Source organism: Squalius cephalus (genome assembly GCF_949319135.1).
Source record: "Squalius cephalus genome assembly, chromosome: 17".
In the NCBI taxonomy this organism is placed as follows: Eukaryota; Metazoa; Chordata; class Actinopteri; order Cypriniformes; family Leuciscidae; genus Squalius; species Squalius cephalus.
This window is the reverse complement of record NC_137138.1, coordinates 33,701,068-33,727,919: the sequence shown is the minus strand read 5'-3', so window position 1 is coordinate 33,727,919 and position 26,852 is coordinate 33,701,068. Positions and strand designations below refer to the sequence as shown.

The window sequence follows — 26,852 nt, the reverse complement described above, 5'->3', positions numbered from 1 at the left end:
CTACTTTCTCACACTGTATTTGGGAATGTAGTCCCATTCAGTCGTTTGGAGAACAGGCTATGAAAGTTTGCTAGTTTGGATCTCAAATATCCTTATGCATATGGTTGTTTTGTTACCAGGCTAGCATGAACAATGAACTCATTTATGATTACTGGAAATATTTTGGGTCAATGGGAAATCCACACACATGGCAAAGGCTTCAGAAAAAATAAATAAATCCAAGAATGTACATTTATTTTCCATTTGTGACACGCATAACATTTACAACATTTTACATTATGAGGCTTAATTAGGATTTTGCATTTACTACAGTTTCAAGTGCTTTGGCCACTTGGTCGGCGCTCATGTTGTCCAGTGAAACGCTGTGTTCTTTACCAAAACCTAAGGCAGAGAGAGAGATGATGCATCATTATGTGTATATGCTCATTGTATGAATATGCTTTAGTTGTGTTTTCTTACCATATCGACCCCACAGCATGGGCTGAACTCCAGAGCACTCTCGGATCAGGATGGGAAACTCAGGGTTTGCCTTCTTTAATGTCACATAATGCTGCTCGATAAAATCCCTAAAATAACAACATCAACAAATAAGAATTAGCAAAACAGAATGAGACATGTTGAACTTAAAAATGGTCAGGCTGGTTTATAGGCGCACACACAATCCCTTCATCTCTCTCAGAAGAGCGCAACAAGTCAATAGAGGGATCCAGACTGTGACTAAATGCCACACTTCAAAACCAGAAATAACCTGCGCTATCTGTCTGAACTGCGCAGTACAGACCAATCATCAACATGTGTGGTGCAAGCTCAGAGCAGGGGCATTTACTGTGGATAGGACTCGACCACACCAGGCCATTATTAAAGGGGACTTACTATCCTTTTTTAATATTATTATTTTACCTTTTTGCTCTCCAGTCACTGTGACTAGTGGTTTTCCAAAGTTACTAGCCACTCAGTATTTTTACTGGACACACATTTGACATCGATCGATACCATAGGGAAAAACTGCCATATAGATATTTTTAATATTTTATTATAATTTGGCAGCACACTGTAAAAATGAATACGCTATATCTAATCAATAAAATTGTGGCAACAGATTACAAGCAATATTATTAATTAAATTTAACAAATTAGAAATGAGTAATAATTAATCAAATTCATTCCTTGAAAGTTATCCATTTAAAATGAGTAAAATTTACAACAATTTTTTTTTTATTGCCAACATTGAAGACACCTGATGTTAACAAGCAGAATCACAGAAGGAGAAAACCGTAATTTTAAGTCACCATTATGGGGATCAGTGTGTGTTTTAGTTGGGCTCTTGACCTTAAATCATTGACTTTAGATTTTGTTTGGCTGCTGTACCTGAGTTATAACAGCCAGATGAACAAAGAGAAAAGGTGATCTGATGGTTTTGGTTGTGTTTTAACATAATCGTTATTTCACAATCATTTGAATCTCTGAACTCATATAGATCCCAATTTACTTGGGAACCTAATTTACCAATTTAGGTTTTTAATAGCAGCACTGTTCTTGCACAGCATAATATTTTGAACTTTTACAATGTAATCCAAAGATTTCTTAAACATGTCTCATATACAAAAACATTTTTTTTTTGTTTTGATTTAGTTTTTAGACACACAGACATCAATAATCAGCCTGTGAATCTCAACAATGGTGACAATTATAAAGCATGTTGCAGTGCATTCTGGGTGCCACCAATCAAAACTCATTCATGGCTCCCATCATACATTGCTGCATGAATAAATAATGAGCTTATGATCAGCGGTGATCTGTTTGTCACCATTGCTGAGATTCATACGCAAATTCTTGATGTCTGTGTGTGCCTACATAAAAACCTTTCATTGAAGTTTTTGCGACGTTCGTCTCTTATAGGACAACTTATTTTGAATAAAATTAATATTTGTGTAGGCTAGTGTTCAATGTTGTTATCAATAGAGATACGCGGATGGGGTATTAGTTCATCCGCAACCGCATCACAAAACTCATCATCCGCACCAACGTTTTTTGACCAAATTTCAAAGCCGCACCCGCCCGCCATCCGCTGAGTGTTTTGCGGTCTATGGACGATGCAATGCTCTGCTGATGCGAGCCGCAAGAAAGCCCTTGTCTGTTCTAGAAAGGATGCAGCAAAGATATTTAATGCTAATGTATGAGGCATAGGCCTACGCTGAGATTCATTCATTTACGATGAGATGCGCTCTAGTTCAACTTCACAATGCAATGCAAGTGAACGCGGCGCATCGGAGCCTCAATGTCACGGTTATTATATTGTCTCCTATATTTGCTTTTATTATTTTTTTTATTAAATACATGCAATTGGTTGATGAAACATTTATTAAAATTAAGATACAATTTGTACAAAACGAAATTCGCTTTAAAGAAAGGTTTTCCAAAAAGCAAAACTTAATGAAGTGGTAAAAATCATGTCTGACGATTTACAAAACAAAACTTCATTAAGTGGTAAAAACCATGTCTCCCGATTGCAAATGTTCATTGCTAATGTTTATTATTGCAAATGTTTTTCATTTGTTTAATACATCTCATAATGATGGCACATCACTATATAGCTTTTATTTCTATCTCAAATGATTGGCGGTCGGTCAAGGGGCACTTGGCAAAGAATCAAATACAGTTGGAAACGATGTAGACCATTAATGACACAGACTGATAACATTTGTTTTTAATTAGTATTTAAACATTCTCTATGATAAAAAATGTTTGTAAAAAATATTTTAATAACACGGTTTTGGCGGTTATAGAGATCTAATGACGGTGTTCAACTATAACCATCGGTCTCACGGTTATATACTAACCGTCACACCCCTACAACCAACACCATCAGATCACCTTTTCTCTTTGTTCATCTGGCTGTTATAACTCAGGTACAGCAGCCAAACAACATCTAAAGTCAATGATTTAAGGTCAAGAGCCCAATTAAAACAAACATTGATCACCATAATGGTGACTTAAAATGACGGTTTTCTCCTTCAGTGATTCTGCTTGTTAACATCAGGTGTCTTCAATGTTGGCAATAAAAATTTTTTTTGTAAATTTTACTCATTTTAAATAGTTAACTTTTAAGGAATTAATTTGATTAATTATTACTCAATTCTAATTTGTTAAATTTAATTAATAATATTGCTTGTTGTAATCTGTTGCCACAATTTTATTGATTAGATATAGCGTATTCATTTTTACAGTGCAGGTTTATTAGGCTGCTGTCACTTTAAGACCTGACGCACCGATCCATTATACTGTTACACATGCGTTTTCTTTCTAGACTGACTGTGTTTACGTGAATACTCGCCAAGACCGGCATTTTGACATAATTTTGTGTGTAGTCGACTGTTTAAGTACAATGAGCAGTGAAAAACTCAGTTAGTACTGAGAGGCGGCTTTATGTGCGTGGACTTTGGGTTTGAGAACAAAATCTGCGGGAATGAGTAAAATTATGCGTAACATAATTGTAACATAACCCTGTAACAGCAACAATATTCATCAGGAGGAAATGAAACGAGTGAGTGAATGGAGGCGGGTTTGTGTCACTCGCTGTCGGAGAGATGAGAGAGAGAGACAGAGAAAGAGACAGAGAGAGAGAGAGAGAGAGAGAGAGAGAGAGAGAGACAGAGAGAGAGAGAGACAGAGAGAAGAGAGAGAAGAGAGAGAGAGACAGAGAGAGAAGAGAGAGAGAGACAGAGAGAAGAGAGAGAGAGAGACAGAGAGAAGAGAGAGAGAGAGAGAGAAGAGAGAGAAGAGAGAGAGAGACAAAGAGAAGAGAGAGAATAGAGAGAGAGAGAGAGAGAGAGAGAGAGAGAGAAAGAGAGAGCAGCTGGTATCATGTATCTATCCTGTATAAAATTAGTATTGGAAGCGTTTCTGATATTTCAGTATCAATATGTATAGAAAAATGAATATTTTTGACAACACTACATTGCTCTTAGTTTATTATTTCAGATGCCTTTTAAAAGACGATAAATGAAAAACGTATATATTATATAAATTCGACCCCCCACAGAGTCTAGTTGGAGTGACTGTGAAGACCTGAAGAGCAGTCTCACAGAAAGAGTGACAGCTGTGAAGCGTCCGGCGAGTGTGGTTTGGGTGGATCAGCTGGTTCTTCTTGACTGTCATAAATGGACTCGGGCTCGAACTGATACGCCAAAACCAACGCCATAACGTCCTTACTAGGGGTGTTACGATACCCTCATGCCACAACTCGATACATATCACGATACTGAACTCACGACACCATATTATTGCGATACTCTAAGACATGTGATAAAAGGTTAACAAAAAATGTACTCGCGATTAGCCTAAAATGTAAAATTTGATATAACATTGTGAGTGTAAATGAACAGGCTTGGACTTGGTGCTGAAACCCAAAGCACAGGACAATAGAGACACCAGAATAACAATATTCATGATTCTGAAGCCGAAAATACTGAATTATTGTAGATGAATATTCTCTGTCACTGACTAGATATAAAATAATGTAGGACACTTTTACTGGTAACATCAGACATCTGGCATTATCAGGACACACACATATTCCCCCAGCGCATTATTATACATTATATTCAACATTATATATAGTAGTTTAATGTAGTACTGACACTAAAACTAAACTTTAATTTTTTTCCTCACACAGAAATTTTTATTTTGGTTGAATTATCCACAATACATATTGTCACTATCCACAACGATACATATTGTTGCATTTTTGCATTGCGATATATTGTGAAACGATACATTGTTACATCGCTATATAGCTTCACAGTGCCTCATGAAGCTTCAGGAGCTGATATTTGTCAGTTGTGGTTTTCCGACGCGGTAGACCAATCACAACAGAGGGGTCATCTGGCCAATCAGAGCAGAGTAATCTTTCAGGAAGGCGGGTCTTATAAACTAAAACAGAGCATTCAGACAGAGGGTGAAAAGAGGTGCCGCAATGATGTGATGCCATTTTCACTGTGTCCTGTTTGTAAAATTAGTGTTACCATGTCTTTATTTAAAAAAAAATATGATTATTATTCATTTTTATTGTATTCATATATTTTTAAATAATTAATTTATGTGTGAAAAATACTGTAAGCTAATAGGATTGCATAATCAAGAAGATGAAATCTAAAGTACCGGTATAGCCTAATGTATATTTTAATATTTATTTTTTAAATGTATTTTCATATTTATAATTTATTAAATGCTAATTAAAGTAAATATACATTATATAGATTATATATCGGCCATCAAAAAACTAATATCGGTCCACCACTAATTTTGACGTCTGCTGATAATGCATAAAATCTGTTCTTTTAATGGCTTTTTTTTTTTTAAAGGAAAATTGGCATCAGAATATCAGAGATGAAGAATCTGAGAAACAGAATATTTTCATTAACTCTAATTTGTGGAATGCAAATGTCCTTAATCTTTTTATACATTATTTCATGTTCTCTCTCTCTCTCTGCCTGACTGTGAATAATACAATATTGCCAAAGCTTGGAATACATAAAATAATAATAAAAAACATCAAAATAATTGAAGAAAATATTATAACATAACTTAAATTTAAATAAACATTGTAACAAATTAGAACATGTGTGAACATTTGATTACCACAGTGTTTTAACATACACATATACACACACACACACTACTTACTGAGGGTCACTGTGGCGGACAGTAGGGAAACACACTGAGGTCAGACACACACATTACACACACATTAACCTGCTGTCTCACATCGACACATATTTGGCAGCCAGTGCTGATCTCTCTCTCTCTCTCTCTCTCTCTCTCTCTCTCTCTCTCTCTCTCTCTCTCTCTATATATATATATATATATATATATAACAATGGATGAAGCTAATCGGTTTGTCATATAGTTCACTAGGATTTCAGACAATATTTATAATGTAACGTTACATTTATACATTAATGCAGTGTAAAAGTGATAGGCACAGAACAGTCACTCTGTAACAAAAAGCACCACTAGTAAAGCCCTCAGTACTGCACCTGGTCCCCTGACTGGCGGCCGATCTCTGGCACAACTGCAGGCGGATCTCACGCAGATTCTTCGACAGACTCGAGCCGATCCCGCGAACCACTGATGCCGCCGCCATTACTGTCACCTTCAGCGACCGGAAGTGGAGCTCTTCTTCTGCGGGTTCAAACACGCTTCATCTGCATTACCGCCACCTACCGAACTGGATGTGTTTTTTTTTTTGTTTTGTTTTTTACAGTATTTGTCTTTATTTGCCCTTTGACATGCTCCACAGATTCGGTCTCATGATCATAATCCAGTAATCCAATCATAATTACGTGAACTATCATTAGGATGTCTTTTTGATTTGAGATTCCCATTTACTCCTGTACATTGCAGTTCAAGTTATTGTTGCAACTGTGAGAATGGAAGCCCTGTTCTTCAACTTCTTCTTCAACACAAATTCAAATCAGTTTTTATACACTGTAAGAAAAAAATCTTTACTTTTCTTTAACCCTAAAACACAACACAAAACGCCTGTGAAAAATGTAACAGGCTACGGAAACTTCATTCATATAACACAATTAGGGCCTATTTTTACTGGCTTTTTCTTTATTCTTTCCTGTCTTTCATGTTATCACTATATTTCAAATATAGGCAAAGTTACTATTGATGTACGTCTATACCTTCCTTCATTGCAGAGTGAAATGTATCTTGAGCTTTTAAATTTGTTCATTGAATGTCCAATTCTTTTAATGGCCTCATTTAAACACTGTATTCTATATTTCTTCCTCCATATAATCCAAACAGTGATGTTGTGATGATAAATAGCAATATAATGAAATCATAATGCTTTCAATCCACGAGAAGATATAGTTTTCTCAACTTTACCTTCGTGTCTGTAACTCTATTTTTTTTTTGTTTTTTTTGTTTTTTTTGTTGTTGCTCTTTAAAGGGATAGTTCACCCAAAAATGAAAGATTCTGTCATCATTTATGGAAACAACAACAACAACAACAACAACAACAAAAACTATGGAAGTCAATGGGTCCACCACTGTCTTACCAACACTCTTCAAATGATCTTCTTCTGTGTTTAACAGAACAAAGAAACACATTCAGGTTTGGAACAACTTGAGGAACATCTTTTTTGGGTGAACTATTGATAGTAATGCTTAATATTATTATCACCATAGACTGTAAAAAAATATTAAGTGTGATCGGCTCTCCTCCAGGTCAACAGGCGGCGCTGATGCGACGTGACACAGATAACCGGAAGTGTGTTGTATGAGACCTACTATCAACATTAAAGTGCGTCGAGTCGCGTTTTAGAGCGACTCGTTTAATTTCATCATGCCTGAACGCGAATGTAAGTATTACATACCGTTTATTAAGTTTATACTGTGTGCGGGTGAATAATCACATCATATATGTTCTTATCGATACGCTGTTACATTTTATGAACATGCCTGTGCCGTTTGCATAACGCCAGGGAACTGTTGGTGATTCTGTGTAGATTTCAAAGATAATGTGTACGTTTGATAAGTTAAAGGATATGTGAGAGATATACAAGAAGATTGTCTGTGTGCAAATAAAGCACGCATTGACTTAAATACAGCAAAGCTCCTGCAGCCAAACCCTCACTGTTTACAACACTGTAGAGTCGAGTAACGCTAGGAGGAATGATTCGATTCACACGCTTGCGATTCGATTCACTTCCGATTCCGATTCGATATCGATTCATTTGTATGTATATCATATATAGTACATGTCAGTTTATCTCATAGATAGACAAAACCTCTCATCTAATGATGTAAACTATACAGGGAATCCTGTCAGTTGGTACATTACTTTGATATTAAAGGTTAAAACTAACAACTGATTAGTATACAAACATTTGATGTGTGTGTGTTTCAGCCGAGGTGTACTCCAATCCTCTGGCTCCTGATGGCCATGAGGTGGAAGATCATCGGTCAGCGCTACAGTAAGTGCTCTTAATAATGTGCTGATGATCAATACAGTGACGTGGACATTCTTTTGTTAAATCTTTATATTTCTAAATAACCTCAGGTGTTTTTTCCTCTCATGTGGTTTAAATGAGTGAAGCATCAGCAAAGTGACAGTATTCAATCGCATTTACACATGACATTAAAATGCATAGGATCTTGCTTCTCCAATGCTAATTCTAAATGTAATAGCTTTTATTATTATGGTATTATTTTGTGGCGGTCCATGAAATCTATGTTCTTGACGATTCAGTGACGTTACTATCTTCATTCTCAAGTCGAGTCTGATCTGTCCTTGTGTCTCAATGAAATTTGTTTGTGACCCTCAGATCCAAGCTGACCAATGATGACTTCAGGAAGCTTCTGATGACCCCGAGATCGACCCCGTCCTCCGCTCCGCCCTCCAAAACACGACAACATGAGTACTTTGCTTTTGAACACACTTGTTTAAGATCTCTCTGTGGTCATGTGTGCACTGCATGTCTCTATGATAACAGTCCCGCTAACTTTTTGTTGCGATGATTTTCCCAGGATGCCACGGGAATATAACGAGGACGAGGATCCTGCGGCTCGCAGACGTAAGAAGAAAAGGTGAGTTGAGGAACAGCGAGTGAATCCTCCTACATTACTACTGCTTTAAAGCTACACTGTGTGATTTTTACCCCCATCTAGCGGTGAAATTGTATATGACTACCCAATGAATATTAGTTTCTGTTCCTCTCAATTCCGAGGGCGTTTTAACTCCTACGGTGGCCGTATTATTCCAAGATTAACATGGCTTCCAGTTATCACTTCGTCCATGACAATAATAAACAATACGTCTAAAATGAATAAAACTACAGGACAGATGTCAGGAGGTAAACGTCACCCTTGGAATCGGTTATCCCAGCATAATCAGATTAGGCTAACGTTACAATGTGTACAAAGTAAAAGCAATTAAAAATAACTAAAATTTACAGTGTCCTTTTTTTTATATAGCTTAAAAAATTGCGCCTTTAAAACTATTCATCACCTGTGATCCGTCGCAGCACAGATTTATGTTACAAGGTAAACAATACTTTTTCACCATTGACGCGAGGATGAAGTTATACTAGAGGTCGATCTGGCGTTATGCACAACCATGCTATGGTTAGACAAGCAACTATAAAACTTCGAATTTACACAAATGAATTACAACAGGCTGAATTACCTGTCGAGAAGAAAGCAGGCAACCTCGGCGTCCGTTTTAAAATCTTTTCTCCTCATGAGCTCTTTCCATCTGGGAAAAGTTACTCCAATATTGACTATGGTCTTGCTGATTTGTCTGTCGCGTTGACGTTTTAATTCTCTCTTTCAAATGTGAGCACGCACACACACACACCACACTATCTTTCAAATCTGCCGGCACTCGCGAGCTCGCGAGTAATCTCCCCCTCGCATTCGTCAGGTGTCACTGAGTAAAAAACGCAAAAGGCGAAGCTTGAATTTACAGGCATGTCCCTCTTTGGCTAATGTAGTTTCAAGATGGAGGGGCAACATGGCGACCGGCATACGAACCCCTCACCCGTATGTACTTTCAATGGCAGATTATAAACTTAAGAGAATACTTTATTACTTGAAAGAAGTAAATATACATTAATGAGCACATATATTTTTGAAAGAACTAAGTGTTTTTTGCTAAGAATCAACTAAAAAAGTTACACAATGTAGCTTTAATATCTAATCCTGCTGTTGCCTTTGTCTCTTCTGCACACTCTCCTACGTTTCGCTCTGCATCAATTACCATTTTATCAAATAAAAACGTTGCCCCTGTATGAGTATGTCTTTTAGATCATATTTTAGATGTTGTGAATCACACAAAGAGTGCCGTTTTTTTCAAATAGCAGCACAATTGCAAATGTGAAACTGATTTTATACAACAGTTCAATAAACAATTAAGTGACTTACATAGACACAATATTTCCTGTTTTTCTCCATTTCACCTACAAAGCCACGGCAAAACTGTTCTGTATCTCTGAGCAACACACAGCTGTGTTTCACTGAATAAATCAGTCCATTTGAACTAGGGCTGCACAATTTATTGAAATATCGCAAATGTATAGGCTATATCACGATATGCATATTGCAACGGCTTGCAATAACGGGTCATGATCAAAAGACAAAGAGAAAATCACTCACTGCTCTCGGCTGAATAACTTTTGTAGCTTTAATAAGAATCAGTGTATATTTAATTCATACAGTGAAAACTAAGCAGTGTTTATTTTTACATTTGATTATTCAGTTTCTGTTGTTAAATAACCCTAATGTAGGATAACCTGAACCCCGAGGTTTACACTGATGTTAAAATAAACTAAGAGGTAAAACACTGCTGTTCACTTCCAGAAGTTTAGGGATGTTTTCTTGTCACAAAAAGAATGTGAAACACGTATGTAGGTTATAAAATTTTAAATATATTTTAAAGATAATTTAAGTTTATTTTACACACTTTAAGCATTATCGTATCTCATATCTCATTTCGCATTAGTTATCGCATATCGCACTTCTCTTCAATATCGTGCAGGCCTAATTTGAACGAATTATTGACTCGCTCATTAACAGCGACTTGCTGCCACCTACTGGTGGTTTCAGTTTCATATTTAAAGTATCTTTTAAATTTTAAAATCATTTCATATATCATCAAAGTTTTATTTGTAAAGCATTATTTCTGCATGTGTAGCTGCAGGTTAAATGCATTCATGTCCCTCTGAGCTGCATGAAACGGTCTGAGTAAACGCATCTAAACGCCTCTTCAGATGCAGCGTCTGTGTCTCCTCTGCACTGCAAAGAGCAGTTTAGTTGATACTGATTTCATTTGACTGGTAACAGCCCTGTAGTGTCGTCTTATTCTAATTTAATTTGATTAAATGTAGTAATTTGACATAATAAATGATGTTTAGGCTACATTTAATTAGGGAAGAAAAAATTGGCCTTATAAAGGGAAAAATGCAGATAAAAGAAAATGTAATTTCTGTCACTGCTGTAGTAATCACCGCACAGAATATAAAGAATACCCAAAACTTTAGTAATCAGTCCTAAACCTGCCAATGTATCAACACTATAAACACACAGCAAAATATCGTCTAATTATCGTTATTGACCAAATCCCAGAAATTATCAAGATGTTGTTGTTTTTTTGATGAGATGTTTTTAAGTCCTTTGACATAGTATGAAAACTGCGGTTACTTTAAGATCCACACTAAAACCCCTCAATAAATACACATCATTTATATATGTTTTTTTTTTTTTACAGTATTTATACAGTAATCACCTCCTGTGCTAGCGAATGTAAAGTTCATGTATGAACACACCAGGAAGAATTAGATTTTTTTTCAGGAGTGAATTTTTAAATAGTTCCTATTTTATTGCCCCCCCCCCCCATTCATTATTGCCTAAAATGAAGTACTAAAATGCATGTAAAATGTGTCTTGTAAAAATTCAGTAGTGTTTTGAGATATTTTTTCTCTGTTCTTCCGCTTCACGCTTCTGTTTGAAGTTACTACGCTAAACTGCGGCAGCAGGAGATGGAGCGAGAGCGCGAGCTGGCGGAGAAGTACCGTGATCGTGCTCGAGAGCGACGTGATGGCGTTAATAAAGACTACGAGGAGACTGAGCTCATCAGCACCACTGCCAACTATCGAGCCGTGGGACCCACCGCAGAGGCGTGAGTTTCCTGACATTTATGCCTTTTATTTTTTTACTGCATGTTACAATAATCAGAATTATTTTTCTCTAGCTGTGTTTTGTTATATGACCATCTTCTGAAGATGTGTAGGCACATATTGTTTCTGTTGATTTTGTTATTACGGGTTCGTTCTTATTAGAACCCCTGTCCTAGTTGGTTGTAGGTTGTAGTGCATTTGTCAATAATCATTAGGGATGCGCCGATAACCGATAATTCTTTATATTTCAAAGCTGATTCTCGATGTATTGGCCGATAAATCTAAATCAAAATTTTTATTTTATATTCATTTTTGAGAGCCTGATTACAAAGACAAAAGTCTCACCATTAAAATCCATGTTCCAAGCACACAATTATAATGATGTTGTCATTGAATTGCTTATATGACAGACTTGAGCTGCTATATGTTGCACTGAACCGTATTTTCCTTTTTTGAAGTGATTCCAATCATATTTCAAGCAATTCAAAGCCATCATGTTGAACAGTGCACATCTGAAGTGTCTCAGCTGAAGGAAATAATACAGTATTTATCGGCTTTAATATATCAGCCATATTTTCTAGAGGTCGACCAATTCATCGGTTTTGCCGATATATCGGTACCGATAGTTGATTGGTGAAACTAAAAATGATTGCATAATGCATATAGTTCATGAAAGCTAGCTAATACATCCTTGTTAACAAATGGGACTTGTAAAGTTTACATAGGCTATCTATGTTTCTAGGTTATAGCTAAAGAAACACACATTTGACCTGTAACATTTTAGTGTTTAGATTATTTTAGTTAGAACTTCTTATTTTAATATATTAATATTAATATACCTATTTGGTAACACTTTATAATAACGTTCAGTTGTAAGTCATTTATAAGTGATTAGTTAATGATGAACTAGTCATTTACAGAACATTCATAAATGAGTAGCAAGTGATATACTAACATTTTATGTATGTTTTGTAAATTCCGTTACAAGTCATTTACAAGTGATTAGTTAATGATTAACTAATTATTTACGAAACATGATTAAGCGTTCATAAATGATTAATAAGTGATATGTTAATTATTGTATGTATGTTTTGTAGATTCAGTTATAAGTAATTTACAATGGATTAGTTTATGATTAACTAGTCATATACAAAACATGAATATGCGTTTCATAAATGTTTAATAAATGTTTGGTTTTTTGTATATAAGTGTTGTAAATGCCTTGAATACACACACAGATCATTTGTAGGTATATGTAACACATTTACAAGTGATGAATAGTTTACACTTTAGATTAGGGGATGGAGAAAGTGTTGTAAATGATTTACAACACTTTCTCCATCCCCTAATCTAAAGTGTAAACTATTCATCACTTGTAAATGTGTTACATATACATTCGTAGATAACATTCGCAGACCTTATGCCTGTTTGATTCTTGAAGTGGTAATCTACAAATGAAGTGTAAGACATTTACAAGTGATGAATAGTTTACACTTTAGATTAGGGGATGCAGAAAGTGTTGTAAATGATTTATTCATGCGTTTACACATCTATAACAGGTGTTGAACACTGTAGTGTGTACTGCAGTGTAAGTGCTGACTGGTGAGGGTATAGACAGCTTCTCTGAAACACATGGAGTCTTTAACCACTGTGCACCTGATGTGAGCAAAACATACAAAAAAATGTAACATCATTTATTAAACATTTATGAAACACATAGTCATGTTTAGTAAATGATTAGTTAATCATTAACTAATCAATTGCAAATGACTTGTAACACAATTTACAAAACATACATAAAATGTTAGTATGTCACTTGCTACTCATTTATGAATGTTTTGTAAATGATTAGTTCATCATTAACTAATCACTTATAAATGACTTACAACTGAACGTTATTATAAAGTGTTACCGATTAAAACGGAACATATATCGGCCAATACCGATATATTGTGCATCCCTAATAATCATCATTTTGAAGTTTGTATTTCACATGGCTGCCAGAGACAAAAAAAAATGCTGTCCGTTTTAGTAAAATGACTTTAATTCCCTGAAGTAACAAGATTTTTTTAAATTTGGTCAATGTTTGTAGACGATTGCTTGAAATCCACTTGCTGTTTTTAGATTTCATCCAGCGGTCCGTCCGAAGGCTGTGATCTGCCCTGAAAATCACCAGGATATTGCTGATTTATTTAATTTTCGACATTTATTTTTCTATAATTCGTTTCGCGTCATTTGTTTTCTTCTACGTCTTTTTACAGATTTGTGCCTTTGCAAATGAAGTAATTTATTCGTTCATTTTCATTTGCATTACTCCCAAAATCACTGAACTTTGTGACACTGTTTTGTCTTGCAGCTGTGAACAAAAATGTCAAGAGTTAAACCGAATGCTATTTTGTCTAGGGCTAATATTAACGACTGAGTACTTATTATCGGACTGATTATTGCCTTGGAATTATCAGTAAAAAGTGCTTTGTCATTGGTTTGTATTTGAATGTGCATTTTTGTTTGTCTTTTTCCTGCACTGTTGTTGAACAGGGACAAATCAGCCGCAGAGAAAAGGCGTCAGCTGATCCAGGAGTCCAAGTTCTTGGGTGGTGATATGGAGCACACTCACTTGGTGAAGGGTTTGGATTTTGCCCTGCTACAGAAGGTACATCCACGTAACCATTGTTTGACGATCAAACCACTGCCACATAAATGCTTGTGTTTATTGTACTGTTTTAATTTCAGGTCAGAGCTGAGATCACTAGTAAGGAGCGGGAAGAGGAGGACATGATTGAGAAAGTGCAGAAGGAAGTCAAGTATGTTTCATAAGTTCTTATTTGTTCACTTAAAGGGTTAATTCACCCAAAAATGAACATTCTGTCAGTAATTACTCTCCCTCATGTCGTTCCAACCCCGTAAGACTTTTGTTCATCTTCAGAACACAAATTAAGATATTTTTGATGAAATCTGAGAGTTGTCTCACTCCTTCATAGGCTGCAAGGTAATTTCATTCTGCCGGCCCACAAAAGTTAGTAAAAACATCGTTAAAATGGTCCAAGTGACTACAGTGGCTCAACATTAAGTTTAACAAGTGACGAGAATACTTTGTGCGCAAAACAAAACAAAAATAACGACTTTATTCAACTCTTCATTTTCTTGTGTGTGGGCCTCTGAGTGAGTTCACGAGAGACGCATGCGCGAGAACTGAGAAGAGGACGCTCACGATCATTTGATGGGAAAGTGTGAAAGGTAAGCCATTCATTTTGCGGCATTGGTAAGGCGCTTTTACGTTTTCTCGTTGGTTTCTCACGATTTGGACATCCAGGAAATGCACACTTTAGAGCCACTGTAAACACTACATCGAGACCCGTCTGCGTCATCTTCTCAGTTCTCGCGCATGAGTCGCTGCGCTCTCGTGAACTCACGACAGAGGCACACACACAAGAAAATGAAGAGTTGAATAAAGTCTATATTTTTTTTGCACACAAAAAGTATTCTCGTCGCTTGATGAACTTAAGGTTGAGCCACTGTAGTCACTTGGACTATTTTAACGATGTCTTTACTAACTTTTCTGGGCCGGCTGATGAAATTACCTTGCAGCCTCTGAAGGAGTGAGCCAGCTCTCAGATTTCATCAAAAATATCTTAATTTGTGTTCTGAAGATGAACTAAAGTCTTACGGGGTTGGAACGACATGAGGGTGAGTAATTACTGACAGAGTTTTCATTTTTGGGTGAACTATCCCTTTAACCCAGTTGCGAGTCTCTTTTGACATGTTTGTGTTTGACAGGAGAGATGAAGATCCAGAGCAGAAGATTGAGTTCAAGACTCGCCTGGGTGAGTCAGTCTGTGTTTAATCTCATTAAGGGGCTTTCGCACTGGAGGAACATTTTCATATTTCCTACAACTATTGGTGGAAGCAGGAACCGCAGGAACTGGGAAGGATTTTAGTCCTAGGAAAGCCTTTTAGGGGAACTAATGGCTCGTTTCCACTGAGCGGTACAGTACAGTGCGATTCAGGACGGTAAACCCTGATCCGATCCGTTTCCACCGCCAACAGTACCATACTTAATAGGCGTGGTGTAGCCTATGCCAGAAAGAAGCGATCGACGTGATTTTCACGCGAAGAAGAAAGCGACATAGTAAACAACAATGGAGGACATACAGCAGATCTTGTTCTTGCTTCTCGGCATGTTTGTCACAAGAAGACAAGCGCCGACATTAGGCGTTTCTCAATACCAAGTACGCAAAGTTCTGACTTGCCAAGTCCGACTCAGGAGAATGAGTCCCGAGGACGATAATTCTGCAACTGGAACATCGTGTTCTTGAAAGCGTCACTCAGCTCGCTCTGCTACTCCGGTTATCTCTGTATGTACATTTTAGGCAACAATAAAATGCAATATGTTATAAAACACCACACTGCCTCTTTTCGTTTAAATTTAAAAATATTAAACTTATTAATATGGTTCAGGCAATATGTGCATTTTTACTCTGATCAACTTCACTGTAATAAAATTAAAAATGACAAAACTCAACCCAGTTTCTTTTTGATAAATTTCAGTTTTATCAATATTAGCCATTATAAAAGTAGAAGTAAAAGCTACAAGAAGCTATACAATAAGAATAAAGCAAACAATTCAGTCAAACATACAAAGTCAGTGCTCTAGTCTAACCTTACAACGGTAAAGTTAAATAGCCTAAATATATTAAGTTGATAAATTTCCACCATGCCTTCAAAATCAAAATCAAACTTCAAAACAACAAGCGCAGCATCTGTCAGAGTTCCTACTGGCGGTGCGAATGCAACCAGTAAAATGGCCCAAGGGGAATGTTTACTTCTCTGGGAACCATCCTGACGGCTAGTAGTTCCTATACCTACTAGGGCTGGGAGAAAAAAAACCCGATTCACCTATCGTATTTTTGTTTACAGTTTTAAAATCGATTTTTTTCATTTAGTTTTTTTATTCCAGAATCAATATTAATTCAAATTAAATTGCTTTATTTTTGTCCTTGCTTATAGACGAGGTTGACAGAAGTTAGCCACTTTTGATCCAACATAGCATGAAATGTGTCGTTATCTATGAGTGTTGAGTGATGTAACATCCCTTTCAAGTGAAGTCAGTGGACACGTGGAAGCAACGTGAGACTAAATGCACTGAAAAGCCCTCGCGCTACTCATGTGCTGAGAGAGAGATAAGACACGATTCATCTTTAAAAGACTCTGATCTCGATTCAAACACCCACGTGATCATCTTCCAATTCATCTTTCTATTAAACCTTTGACAGAATCATATATCGCAACATTCAAATCTGTCATGAAACGGCTTCACAAACAGTCTTCTCAACCTCATTAGGGGCTTTTGCACTGGAGGAACCTTTTCATAGTTCCTACAACTATTGGCGGAAGATCCCGGGTTTTGGCGCGTTCGCACCGCAGGAACTGGGAATGATTTCAGTTCTAGGAACTCCTTATGGAGGAGCTAATAACTAATGTAACCCTCCTACCCTAGAGTCGGTCTAAACCAGCGCTGTAGGAACTATCCGTGACGTTAGTGTTCGCTGATTGGCAGAACACATGCGAAACACTCATTCATTCTTAAAAAGCTGTAATCACACAGATTATAGCCTATATATTTACTCCAGAAACTAACTCTACGAACATGTAAAACAGTGATAGATGGACCTCTAAACCTTTACGCTGAGGAGAACAAGAGAAACATGATTATGTGTTTCTGCTCAGCAACACTGGACATCACACACACGGCATACGCTAATAACTCTTCATCACTGTCTACTTTCTGTGTGTAACAGTTCTGTCTAATAATGTATGAGACAGGACCGTTAGACAGATCGTACACTAATGAACACGGAGAACGCGAGCGCTGCCATTCTCAGAGACGTCAAAATAAAAGTCTCAACAACAAGCGTGTCTCACGTCACTTCAGAGTTCCTGCTGGAGCTGCAAACGCAACCAGAAAAAGTTCCTATGGGAAACATAAGTTCTCGGGGAAACACACTGGTGGCTCGTTCCTAGAACTATCAAGTGCGAAAGCCCCTATAGTATCATTATTTCTGTGATACAATAGTTCATATTATCACAGAAGTACTAGGATAAAAGTTTAAAGTTCAAATATAAACACTGATGTCTACGGTGGTGATCAAAATAGAGCAAATCTCCTTTTGAAAGAAACTGGGTGCTTAAAATAAAGCATTTATCGATTAGGTGGCGACAAGTGATTGACGAATATAAATAACGAATCGCAATTCTTACAAATCACAGTGCATGTCGTATCGGCACCAAAGTATTGTGATAGTATCGAATCAGGCGATGGGTGTATCGTCCCAGCCCTAAGAACTACCCAGTGCAAAAGCCCCTAATGTCTCTGGACAGCAATAAGACTGAACTACATGTGTGTTGTGTGTGTTGTTCTGCTCTTTAGGACGCAACATCTATCGTATCCTGTTCAAGGGTCGTCCGATAGAGCGTAATGAGCTTTTCCTGCCGGGCCGAATGGCGTATGTGGTGGACCTGGAAGACGAGTACGCAGACACAGACATCCCAACCACACTCATCCGCAGCAAAGCCGACTGCCCCACCATGGAGGTACAGACCCCAAACACAACATTACAAACCTTGACATTGGTTAAGGACACAGATGCTAACATGTTTTACTCTGACGTGCTTTCAAATGCTGGAAATTGTTCGAGTGAATTATTAGTGATGGTTGCCAAATCAAGCGTCACTACTGCTATTGCTCATGCTGAAGTATATATGGCGAATAACTGATCCAGCACTGTTCAATCCAGCAGAGGTGTGCTATTACTTTTCAACAGGATCAGACTTAAAGTCCCACTGTAGTCAATAATTGTATCACTTAAAACGTCTCTGGTTACTTACGTAACCTATGTTCTCTGAATAGGGAACGAGACGCTGCGGATAGCGCAGTGGGATATTCTCTGAATGTGCCGATTGTCTGAAGCCCTATAGAATCACGCCAATTCATTGGCTGATGGCGCTCGCGCAATCTGGCTCCGCCCCGACGCGCTTGCGTCGCATCATTACATATTCGCGCGCGCCATCTGCTCCTCAGATTTCTCAGCCGAAAAGAAAACTGTCAGCAGCGCGAGGAGCTTGGCAGCTAACGCAGCGTCTCGTTCCCTATTCAGAGAACATAGGTTACGTAAGTAACCAGAGACGTTCTCTTTCATAGGTTCACTCAACGCTGCGGATAGCGCAGTGGGAACGGACTACCAAACTCGCCAAGCTAGAGCGCTTTCCATGACTGGTACATAAATGAGACAACGACCAAGATGAGTTCAAACAGAAAGAACCTGGGAACCCGGGGTCATGTCAAGATCCAAATTATAGAAACTTACAAAAGTGTGCGGAGAGGACCAGCCTGCCGCAACACAAATGTCCTCCAAAAGTGCTCCTCTAAAAAGAGCTTGAGAAAATGCCACACTTCTGGTGGAATGTGCTCTAATGCTATGAGGTGAAGGCAAGCTACGCATCTCGTAAGTCGACGAGATAGCTTCTGTGGAGCAGTGGGAAATCCTCTGCTTTGATGCAGCAAGCCCACGGCGACCAGCACCGAAGCAAACCTGGTTAGATTTCCTCCAACCGCCTGAGCGGTCTACATATATATTAAGAGAACGAACTGGGCAGAGCAAGTTAAGCTTCCTATCTTCCTCAGAAGAAAATGGAGGAGGGTGGAAAGCGTTAAGGTTAACCACCTGTGAGCGGAAAGTTGTGGAAGAACTTTGGGGACATACCCTGGTCTCGGCCTCAAGGAAACCTTGACCAAGCCAGGAGCAAAGTCCAAGCAAGACTCGCTAACAGAAAGAGCTTGTAAGTCTCCTACCCGCTTTAATGAGGACAAAGCCAACAAAAGAGAAACCTTGAGAGTCAGAATCCACTCCGGAGCTGACTCTAAGGGCTCAAAGGGAGCCTTCGTCAAACCCTCTAGGACAACAGAAAGGTCCCATGAGGGAACTCTAGGGGAGCGAGCCGGTTTCAGGCCGAAAACCATGGCTGTTTAGACGGCCAGAACGGAGCTACCAGGAGGAGGCGGACGCCGCTCTCTCTCACTCTGGCCAAGACCGCCTGGATCAGTTTGATGGGCGGGAAGGCATAGAGTTTCTGCGTTGGCCAAGGGTGAGCGAACGCATCTATCCCTAATGGAGCCTGGGGACTCAGGGAGAACCAAAACGGGCATTGGGACGACTCTTGAGATGCAAAGAGGTCCACTTCCAATTCTCCGAAAACCTCCCAGATCAGGGCCACCGTCTGGCGGTTCAACATCCATTCTCCCGATCAGAGTTTCTGCCTCCACAGAAAATCTGCTGCGAGGTTCAGAACCCCTGGGACATGAACTGCTCTTAGAGATAGGAATCTGCTCTGAGACCACAGGAGAAGGTGACACGCATGCTTGTCTAGGGTGCGCGACCGAGAACCCCCCTGCCGGTTCACATGAGACACCACTGCCATGTTGTCTGTTCTGACAATTACATGGTGTCCCTCCAGAAGAGGGAGAAAATGATGCAGAGCCAGAAAAACGGCTCTTAACTCCAGGCAGTTTATGTGCCAGGAGAGAGTCTCGCCAGTCCAGACCCCACACGCTGGTCTGCCCTCGAAAAACTGCTCCCCAGCCGGTGAGAGAGGCATCCGTCGTAATCATCTGGCGACGAAATACCGCACCCATGCTGACCCCTTTCCGAAGAAAAAGAGGGTCCCGCCAAACTGACAGGGCTCGAAAGCAACTGCGCGATACCTTCAGTAGGCGAAGGGTTGGCCCGGAGGGCCGAACCCCTGAGAGCTTCATCCCCCACATGAAGGGTCTCATGTGGAGCAGGCCCAGCGGTAGCACGGAGGAGGCCGCGGCCATTAGGCCCAGCATCCTGCGGCAAGTGCCCACAGACACATGATGGCCTAGCGAAAAACGGGCCAAGCATGTCGTCAGACTGGAAATCCGTGCAGGAGCCAAGCGGGCCTGCATGAGAACGGAAACCATGTTCACCCCCAAGAAAACGGTGCTTTGAACCGGAGCAAGAACACTCTTCTCCGAGTTCAACCTCAAACCGAGAGACTGGATATGACTCAGAACGATGTCTCTGTGGTGGGTCACTAGCTCCCTGGATTGGGCTAAAAAAGCCAATCGTCCAGGTAATTTAGAATACGGATGCCCTGGAGCCGCAATGGGGCCAGAGCTGCATCCATACACTTAGTGAATGTCCTCAGGGCCAGAGCGAGGCCGAAGGGAAGGACCCTGTACTGGAACGCTCTTTCTCCAAAGGCGAACCTGAGGAACTGCCTGTGTCGCCGTACAACCTGGATGTGAAAGTAAGCATCCTAGGTCTACTGTCACGAACCAATCCCCTGGCCGAATCTGAGATATGATAGCTTTCAGCATCAACATCTTGAATTTCCCTTTTTAAGGGTGAAGTTCAGTCGGCGGAGGTCCAGTATGGGACGCAAACCGCCGCCCTTCTTCGGGACCAGGAAATAACGGCTGTAAAAGCCCCGCTCGGTTTCCCCTGAAGGAACCTCCTCTATTGCTCCTTTGAGAAGGAGGAATAAAATTTCCTGCTGAAGTACAGAAGCCTGAGTGGCGCTGTCTACTACAGTAGGAAAGACCCCGTTGAAACAGGGGGGATTGCGGCAAAACTGAAGAGTGTAGCCGAACCAAACTGTGCGATTTATGCCTGCCTGCCCAGCCGCCATGTAGGATTTCCCAATGAGAGGAAGTAGTCCTACATGCTTTAGAGGGGAGGAAGGGGCGCGACCTCCAGGACGGCGCAGACGACGGAGCAAGATGGTCGGCTAAGTTTCCTCAAGCTGCCGCATTAGTGAGGCGCGCAGAGAAAGGCTGCATCCAGGATCTGGAAATCTGGTGATGCAGATCACTGAAAAATGGCAGCTTTCTCCGTTGAGGCCTATATATATATATATAAATATATATATAATTTTTTTTTTTTTTTTTTACATAAGCGTCGCGCTCATGACATTTGAGGCAGGGGGTGCGCTGATAACAGCGGGCAGATTGCCCGCGCTCGACTCCTCTGCGGCGGTCAACCGAGAGGGGGAGGGCTGGGCGAGTCCCGTAGGGACTGTCATGTCTGTGTGTGGATGTGGGCGCGGGATAGCGGGCACATTTACCACACTGAAAACATTGTCCGCTTGAGTGAAGCGAATGCACGTTGGTTTCGTTTTTATAGAAACCTTGAGACATGCAGAACGTAGTGTTTGTGGGCACTGGGTAGTGGGCACATTTACCACGTTTAATGCGCAATCGATCCGAGTCGATTTTAAGTGCGCGAGCCCTGCTGGGCTTTTTTTTTTTTTTTTTTAACACATAAAACACCATCGGCCGTGGCCGGGAAACCAGAAAATACACTCTCTTGGGGATTTATCTGGGTAGCCGTGAAAGCGGCATTTGTGTGCAGGCAAGCGGGCAATGGAACCGGCTTGTTGGCTGCAGAAAACACTGGACCAGTCACATTTGCTGGCCAATCAATAGCGAGCTTCTCCGTAGCGCGCGAAAGTATGTCAACGAGCCCCGCGTAGGCCGCAGTAGGCCGCGCTTCCTGGCCGCTCGGCGGGAAAACCTCGTCGGCGAGAGTAGGCCCGAAAGCCTCGGTAAAAAGTACATCCTCCAGCCCGAAAGAGACCGCGTCGCGTGCTCCCGGGCTGGGGCGCAAATAATCGTGCGAAAATTCGACTGGCATGCCTCGTGCGTGCCGAGGGGAGGGAGAGAGAGAAAGAGCGGGGCTCGTCTGCTCGAACTCCACATCCTCAAGCTCTACATCCGAACCCCAAGTCGCGGATCCTCGAGAGGCCTCGGGAGCGCGACGGGGAGACGAATGATTCCCTCTCAAAAAAAACGCGTTTTAGCCGCGATTTGAGGGTTTTGAGCAACAAATTTTCACAGAATTGCATTTACACGATCCTATGACTGCCTCGCGCGCATGTGAAAGCCCAAACATAAACATCACTTACTGCGTGGGTCGTCGTTAGCGATGTAACGAGCACATGGCGGAGTACAGCGTCGGTATTCCATGGCAACTTCACCGTAAGGAGAAACAGAGTTCCGCTTGAACAGTCGCAGAAGCGCCGAGAATAATCCAGAAGTCGTATTTTTCGAGCTCAGAAAAATCACGAGCGAAGGGCAAACGTGACCGCTTCGTTCTGAAGGCAGAGAAATCTGAGGAGCAGATGGCGCGCGCGAATATGTAATGATGCGACGTAAGCGCGTCGGGGCGGAGCCAGATTGCGCGAGCGCCATCAGCCAATGAATTGGCGTGATTCTATAGGGCTTCAGACAATCGGCACATTCAGAGAATATCCCACTGCGCTATCCGCAGCGTTGAGTGAACCTATGAAAGAGAACTCATCTTTGATCACCAAAATTACATTTTTAAATGCTTTTTCCTCTGAAAAAAAATTCGTCATGCCTTCAAATATCTTGAATGTAACTCGACACCCTTGCCTCATTTAGTATGTGCGGTTCTATGAATATGCAAATGAGCCCCGCCTCCACTCACTCAGCTCAGAGATCCACTCGTTGACGATCAGCGATTTCAAAGCGTGTTTTTGAGACTGTCTTTGGTTCACTGCAGTTTTAAGGAGGAAATACTCAGCAATGCTGTCGACTTATGAATTTACACATGTTTGTCTTAAAGCATATTAAAAACACCACATAGACACATAAACATTAAAAACTGGATTTTCACCACAGGGGGACTTTAAAGTTTTCACTGAGTCTGAAAAAAAGAGGGACTAAACCATATCTAAGACTGATATATCTTTAAATATGTCACTGCCATTGTTTTGTCTCAATATTCACACCAGTAATATTCGTTTCTAAGGCATGTGTGTAAAAGCTACTTAAATATCCTAACTGAACTGAGGCCTTATCCTGGCTTAATCTAAACCCTGTCTGTGAAATTGGTGTTATGAGGGCGAGTGAATGATGACAGAATTTTCTTTTTTGGGTGAACTAACCCTTTAAGATTTTAAGGATGACCTCATGCCCCAATTGGACTTGTTTATGAACCCTCTAATATCAAATCAGGAGAGGAAAGAAATCTTGAAGCCATTTTGCATGGCTTGTGATTGAACAGAAAATGAGGCGAAAGAGGAGTGCAACTGCAATTTCATTTGAAATCTGTTTAATCGTAATCAGTTCCACTACAATTTCAGTTTTTGTCTGGATGTGGTTTCAGTGATCTGGGGCCGGTTGCACTATCTGTGTGCGAGTTACAACTTAGCCTACATTTGACGTAAAGAGGTTGGAGTAAAATAGCTGACTGACTAAACTGCATCTAGAAACTTTTGTTTTACCCAACAGACTTTTATCCTTTAGACATACGTGACCCTGGACCACGAAACCAGTCACATGGGTCACTTTTTTTAAATTGAGATGTATACATCATCTGAAAGCTGAATAAATAAGCTTTCCATTGATGTGTGGTTTGATAGGACAATATTTGGCCGAGATACAACTATTGTAAATCTGGAATCTGAGGGAGCAAAAAAAATCTAAACATTGAGAAAATCTCCTTTAAAGTTGTGCATTTATGTTGGCGATTGTGCTGCATTCACTCACAGAAATACATGTTTTATATATGTATGGCAGGAAATGTACAAAATATCTTCATGGAACATGATCTTTACTTAATATCCTAATGATTTTTGGCATAAAGGAAAAATCGATAATTTTTGACCCGTACAATGTATCGTTGGATACTGCCACAAATATACCCGTGCGACATGTGACTGGTGACGTGATCCAGGGTCACATTTATGATAATGCTGATAATGATAAGGCTTAGATTTTTAAGCCCAAAAAAGCTCATCCACCATACAACATAATCCATACGACTCCAGGGGTTAATAAAGCCCTTTTGAAGCAAAGCCACGCGTTTGTGTAAGAAAAATATCCATATTTAAAACTTTATTAGCTATAATAACTATCTTCCGGTAACGGGCGTACGCAGCGATTTGCGGATGAAGAGTGACCTCTGACCCGACGCATGACGTATTGACGAACACAGAAGCACAGAGCATAGAGTAAATAAAAAAAAAAACACCGGTCACGAATTAGAAGTCTAAAACTAGAGTTTTTAAAGAGAAATGTGGGTGGAGCTTGAGTTCGTTGTTTGAACACGAGAGCCGTCGACTCTCACCTAAGCTAATGCTACTCCTACATCATACATCATGTGTCGGGTCAGAGGTCACTCTTGTGGTGCAAGTCAGCTTGCCGGAAGCTAGTTATAGCTAATAAAGTTGTAAATATGGATAGTTTTCTTACACAAACGCATGGTTTTGCTTCAGAAGGCCTTTATTAACCCCTGGATTCGGATGGATTGTTTTTATGATTGATGGATGCATTTTTTGGGCTTCAAAATCTCGCCCCCACACACTCTCTCCCATTATAAAGCTAGGAAGAGCCAGGATACTTTTATACATATCTCTGATTGTGTTCTCTGAAAGAAGAAAGCCTCTAGGTGAGTAAATGTAGTGGATAATTTTCATTCTTGGGTGAGATAACCCTTAAGGCCTGTCAACTATAGTTACATGTTATTCAAGTGTAAAACCTTTTTTAAAAGTTTAAACCCTAAACCCTGGAACCTGTTGTTTGAGCAGGACGATTCGTGAATCACTCCTGTTGGTAAATATGCTTGTCAGTTTCAAACAGAGTTGGAGATCGGCTCCTTCGAGCACCCAGAGCGTCGAGGTCGCGATCAGCCATGGTCTCGTTCACTCCGGCTCCAACATGCCACCACGAAGCCTGGATATTTCCACAGCGGAAGACGCGAGTCAGGTCTAGACCAAGAAAACTGTCTCCGACCCTCCCGGTTTTCGAGATATCCACACAAAACCGCTTCTCCGCCCTTCGCGAAACAGAACGCGATGCTGTGATCATCGGCGATTCCATCGTTCGGCACGTCCACGCTACATTAAATAAAAGTAAGGTGCATAGTCACTGCTTTCCTGGTGCTCGTGTCTCTGAAATCGCCGCTCGCGTTCCCGAGATTCTGAACGAGCGCGTCGGAACTGTGGTCTTGCACGCAGGAGTGAACGACATCAGGCTGCGCCAGACGGAGGTTCTGAAGAAAGACTTCAGGAATCTGATCGATACGGTACGCAGCACATCGCCTGATATAACGATCATTGTGTCAGGACCGCTTCCCACGTACCGACTAGGTCATGAAAAGTTTAGTAGATTATTCGCGCTAAATGAATGGTTAATGTCATGGTGCAGTGAGCAGAAACTGCTCTTTGTAAATAATTGGAATCTGTTTTGGGAGCGTCCTAGGCTTTACCGTGCTGATGGCTTACACCCAAGCAGATTCGGATCGGATCTTCTGTCAGATAACATCTCCAAAATGTTAAATACCTTTTGACTAGTAACCAAAAGTCCAAATCATAGTCTCTGCTGCACCAATTTAACTGATATAAATAGTGTTGAACATTGCATAGAAACTGTGTCTATTCCTCGTTTAGTGAGATCAAATAATAAATCTACTGCAGGATCTAGAAAAAATCTAATTGTTATTAAACCAGAGAATGTTGCTATTAGTAATCAAAAACAATTTCTGAAGCTAGGTCTTCTAAACATTAGATCACTCACACCTAAGGCAGTTATTGTAAATGAAATAGTCACAGATAATAGCTTCGATGTACTTTGCCTTACTGAAACCTGGCTTAAACCAAATGATTATTTCGGTCTAAATGAGTCTACTCCATCAGGATACTCCTATAAGCACGAACCCCGTCTGATTGGTCGTGGCGGCGGTGTTGCAACAATCTATAGAGATATTCTCAATGTTACTCAGAAAACGGGCTATAAGTTTATTTCGTTTGAAGTACTTGTACTAAATGTTACGCTCTTAGATGTTAGAAAAACATCCCTATTATCTCTAGCCTTGGCTACTGTATATAGACCGCCTGGGCCTTACGCTGATTTCCTAAAAGAGTTTGCAGATTTTCTCTCTAACCTATTAGTTAATTTTGATAAAGCATTAATTGTTGGAGACTTTAATATCCACATAGATAATTCAAATGATGCGCTAGGGGCTGCGTTTACAGATTTATTAAACTCCTTTGGGGTCAAGCAAAACGTTACCGGACCAACTCATCGTTTTAATCATACACTCGATTTAATTATATCACATG

At 40.0% G+C, this 26,852-nt stretch overlaps 2 protein-coding genes across 2 annotated transcripts in view; one reads left to right on the top strand and one right to left on the bottom strand.

Moving 5' to 3' along the window:
- Positions 1-213: 213 nt before the first annotated feature.
- ndufa2 (NADH:ubiquinone oxidoreductase subunit A2) lies at positions 214-6,216 on the bottom strand. Its single transcript, XM_079846532.1, has 3 exons — positions 6,039-6,216; positions 460-566; positions 214-381 (listed from the first exon to the last, which is right to left on the bottom strand). Exons 1-3 carry the CDS (start codon positions 6,143-6,145, stop codon positions 290-292), a joined length of 306 nt encoding a protein of 101 aa, XP_079702658.1. The 5' UTR covers positions 6,146-6,216; the 3' UTR covers positions 214-289.
- Positions 6,217-7,270: 1,054 nt separating this feature from the next.
- The window catches only part of ik (IK cytokine), a 30,444-nt gene continuing 10,862 nt past the window's right edge, over positions 7,271-26,852 (top strand). Inside the window, exons 1-9 of the mRNA XM_079847089.1 lie at positions 7,271-7,373; positions 7,922-7,988; positions 8,340-8,432; positions 8,542-8,601; positions 11,522-11,689; positions 14,226-14,340; positions 14,421-14,491; positions 15,465-15,511; positions 18,115-18,278. Coding sequence (XP_079703215.1) covers positions 7,358-7,373; positions 7,922-7,988; positions 8,340-8,432; positions 8,542-8,601; positions 11,522-11,689; positions 14,226-14,340; positions 14,421-14,491; positions 15,465-15,511; positions 18,115-18,278 — 801 coding nt within the window. The 5' untranslated portion in view covers positions 7,271-7,357. The remainder of the gene's footprint in view (positions 7,374-7,921; positions 7,989-8,339; positions 8,433-8,541; positions 8,602-11,521; positions 11,690-14,225; positions 14,341-14,420; positions 14,492-15,464; positions 15,512-18,114; positions 18,279-26,852) is intronic.

Coding starts and splice junctions, on each gene's coding strand:
- ndufa2 (XM_079846532.1), bottom strand. CDS start 6,145: ATGGCGGCGGCATCAGTGGTTCGCGGGATCGGCTCGAGTCTGTCGAAG. Junction 567..6,038: donor GCCGCCAGTCAGGGGACCAG/GTGCAGTACTGA, acceptor TTGTTATTTTAG/GGATTTTATCGAGCAGCATT. Junction 382..459: donor CATGCTGTGGGGTCGATATG/GTAAGAAAACAC, acceptor TCTCTGCCTTAG/GTTTTGGTAAAGAACACAGC.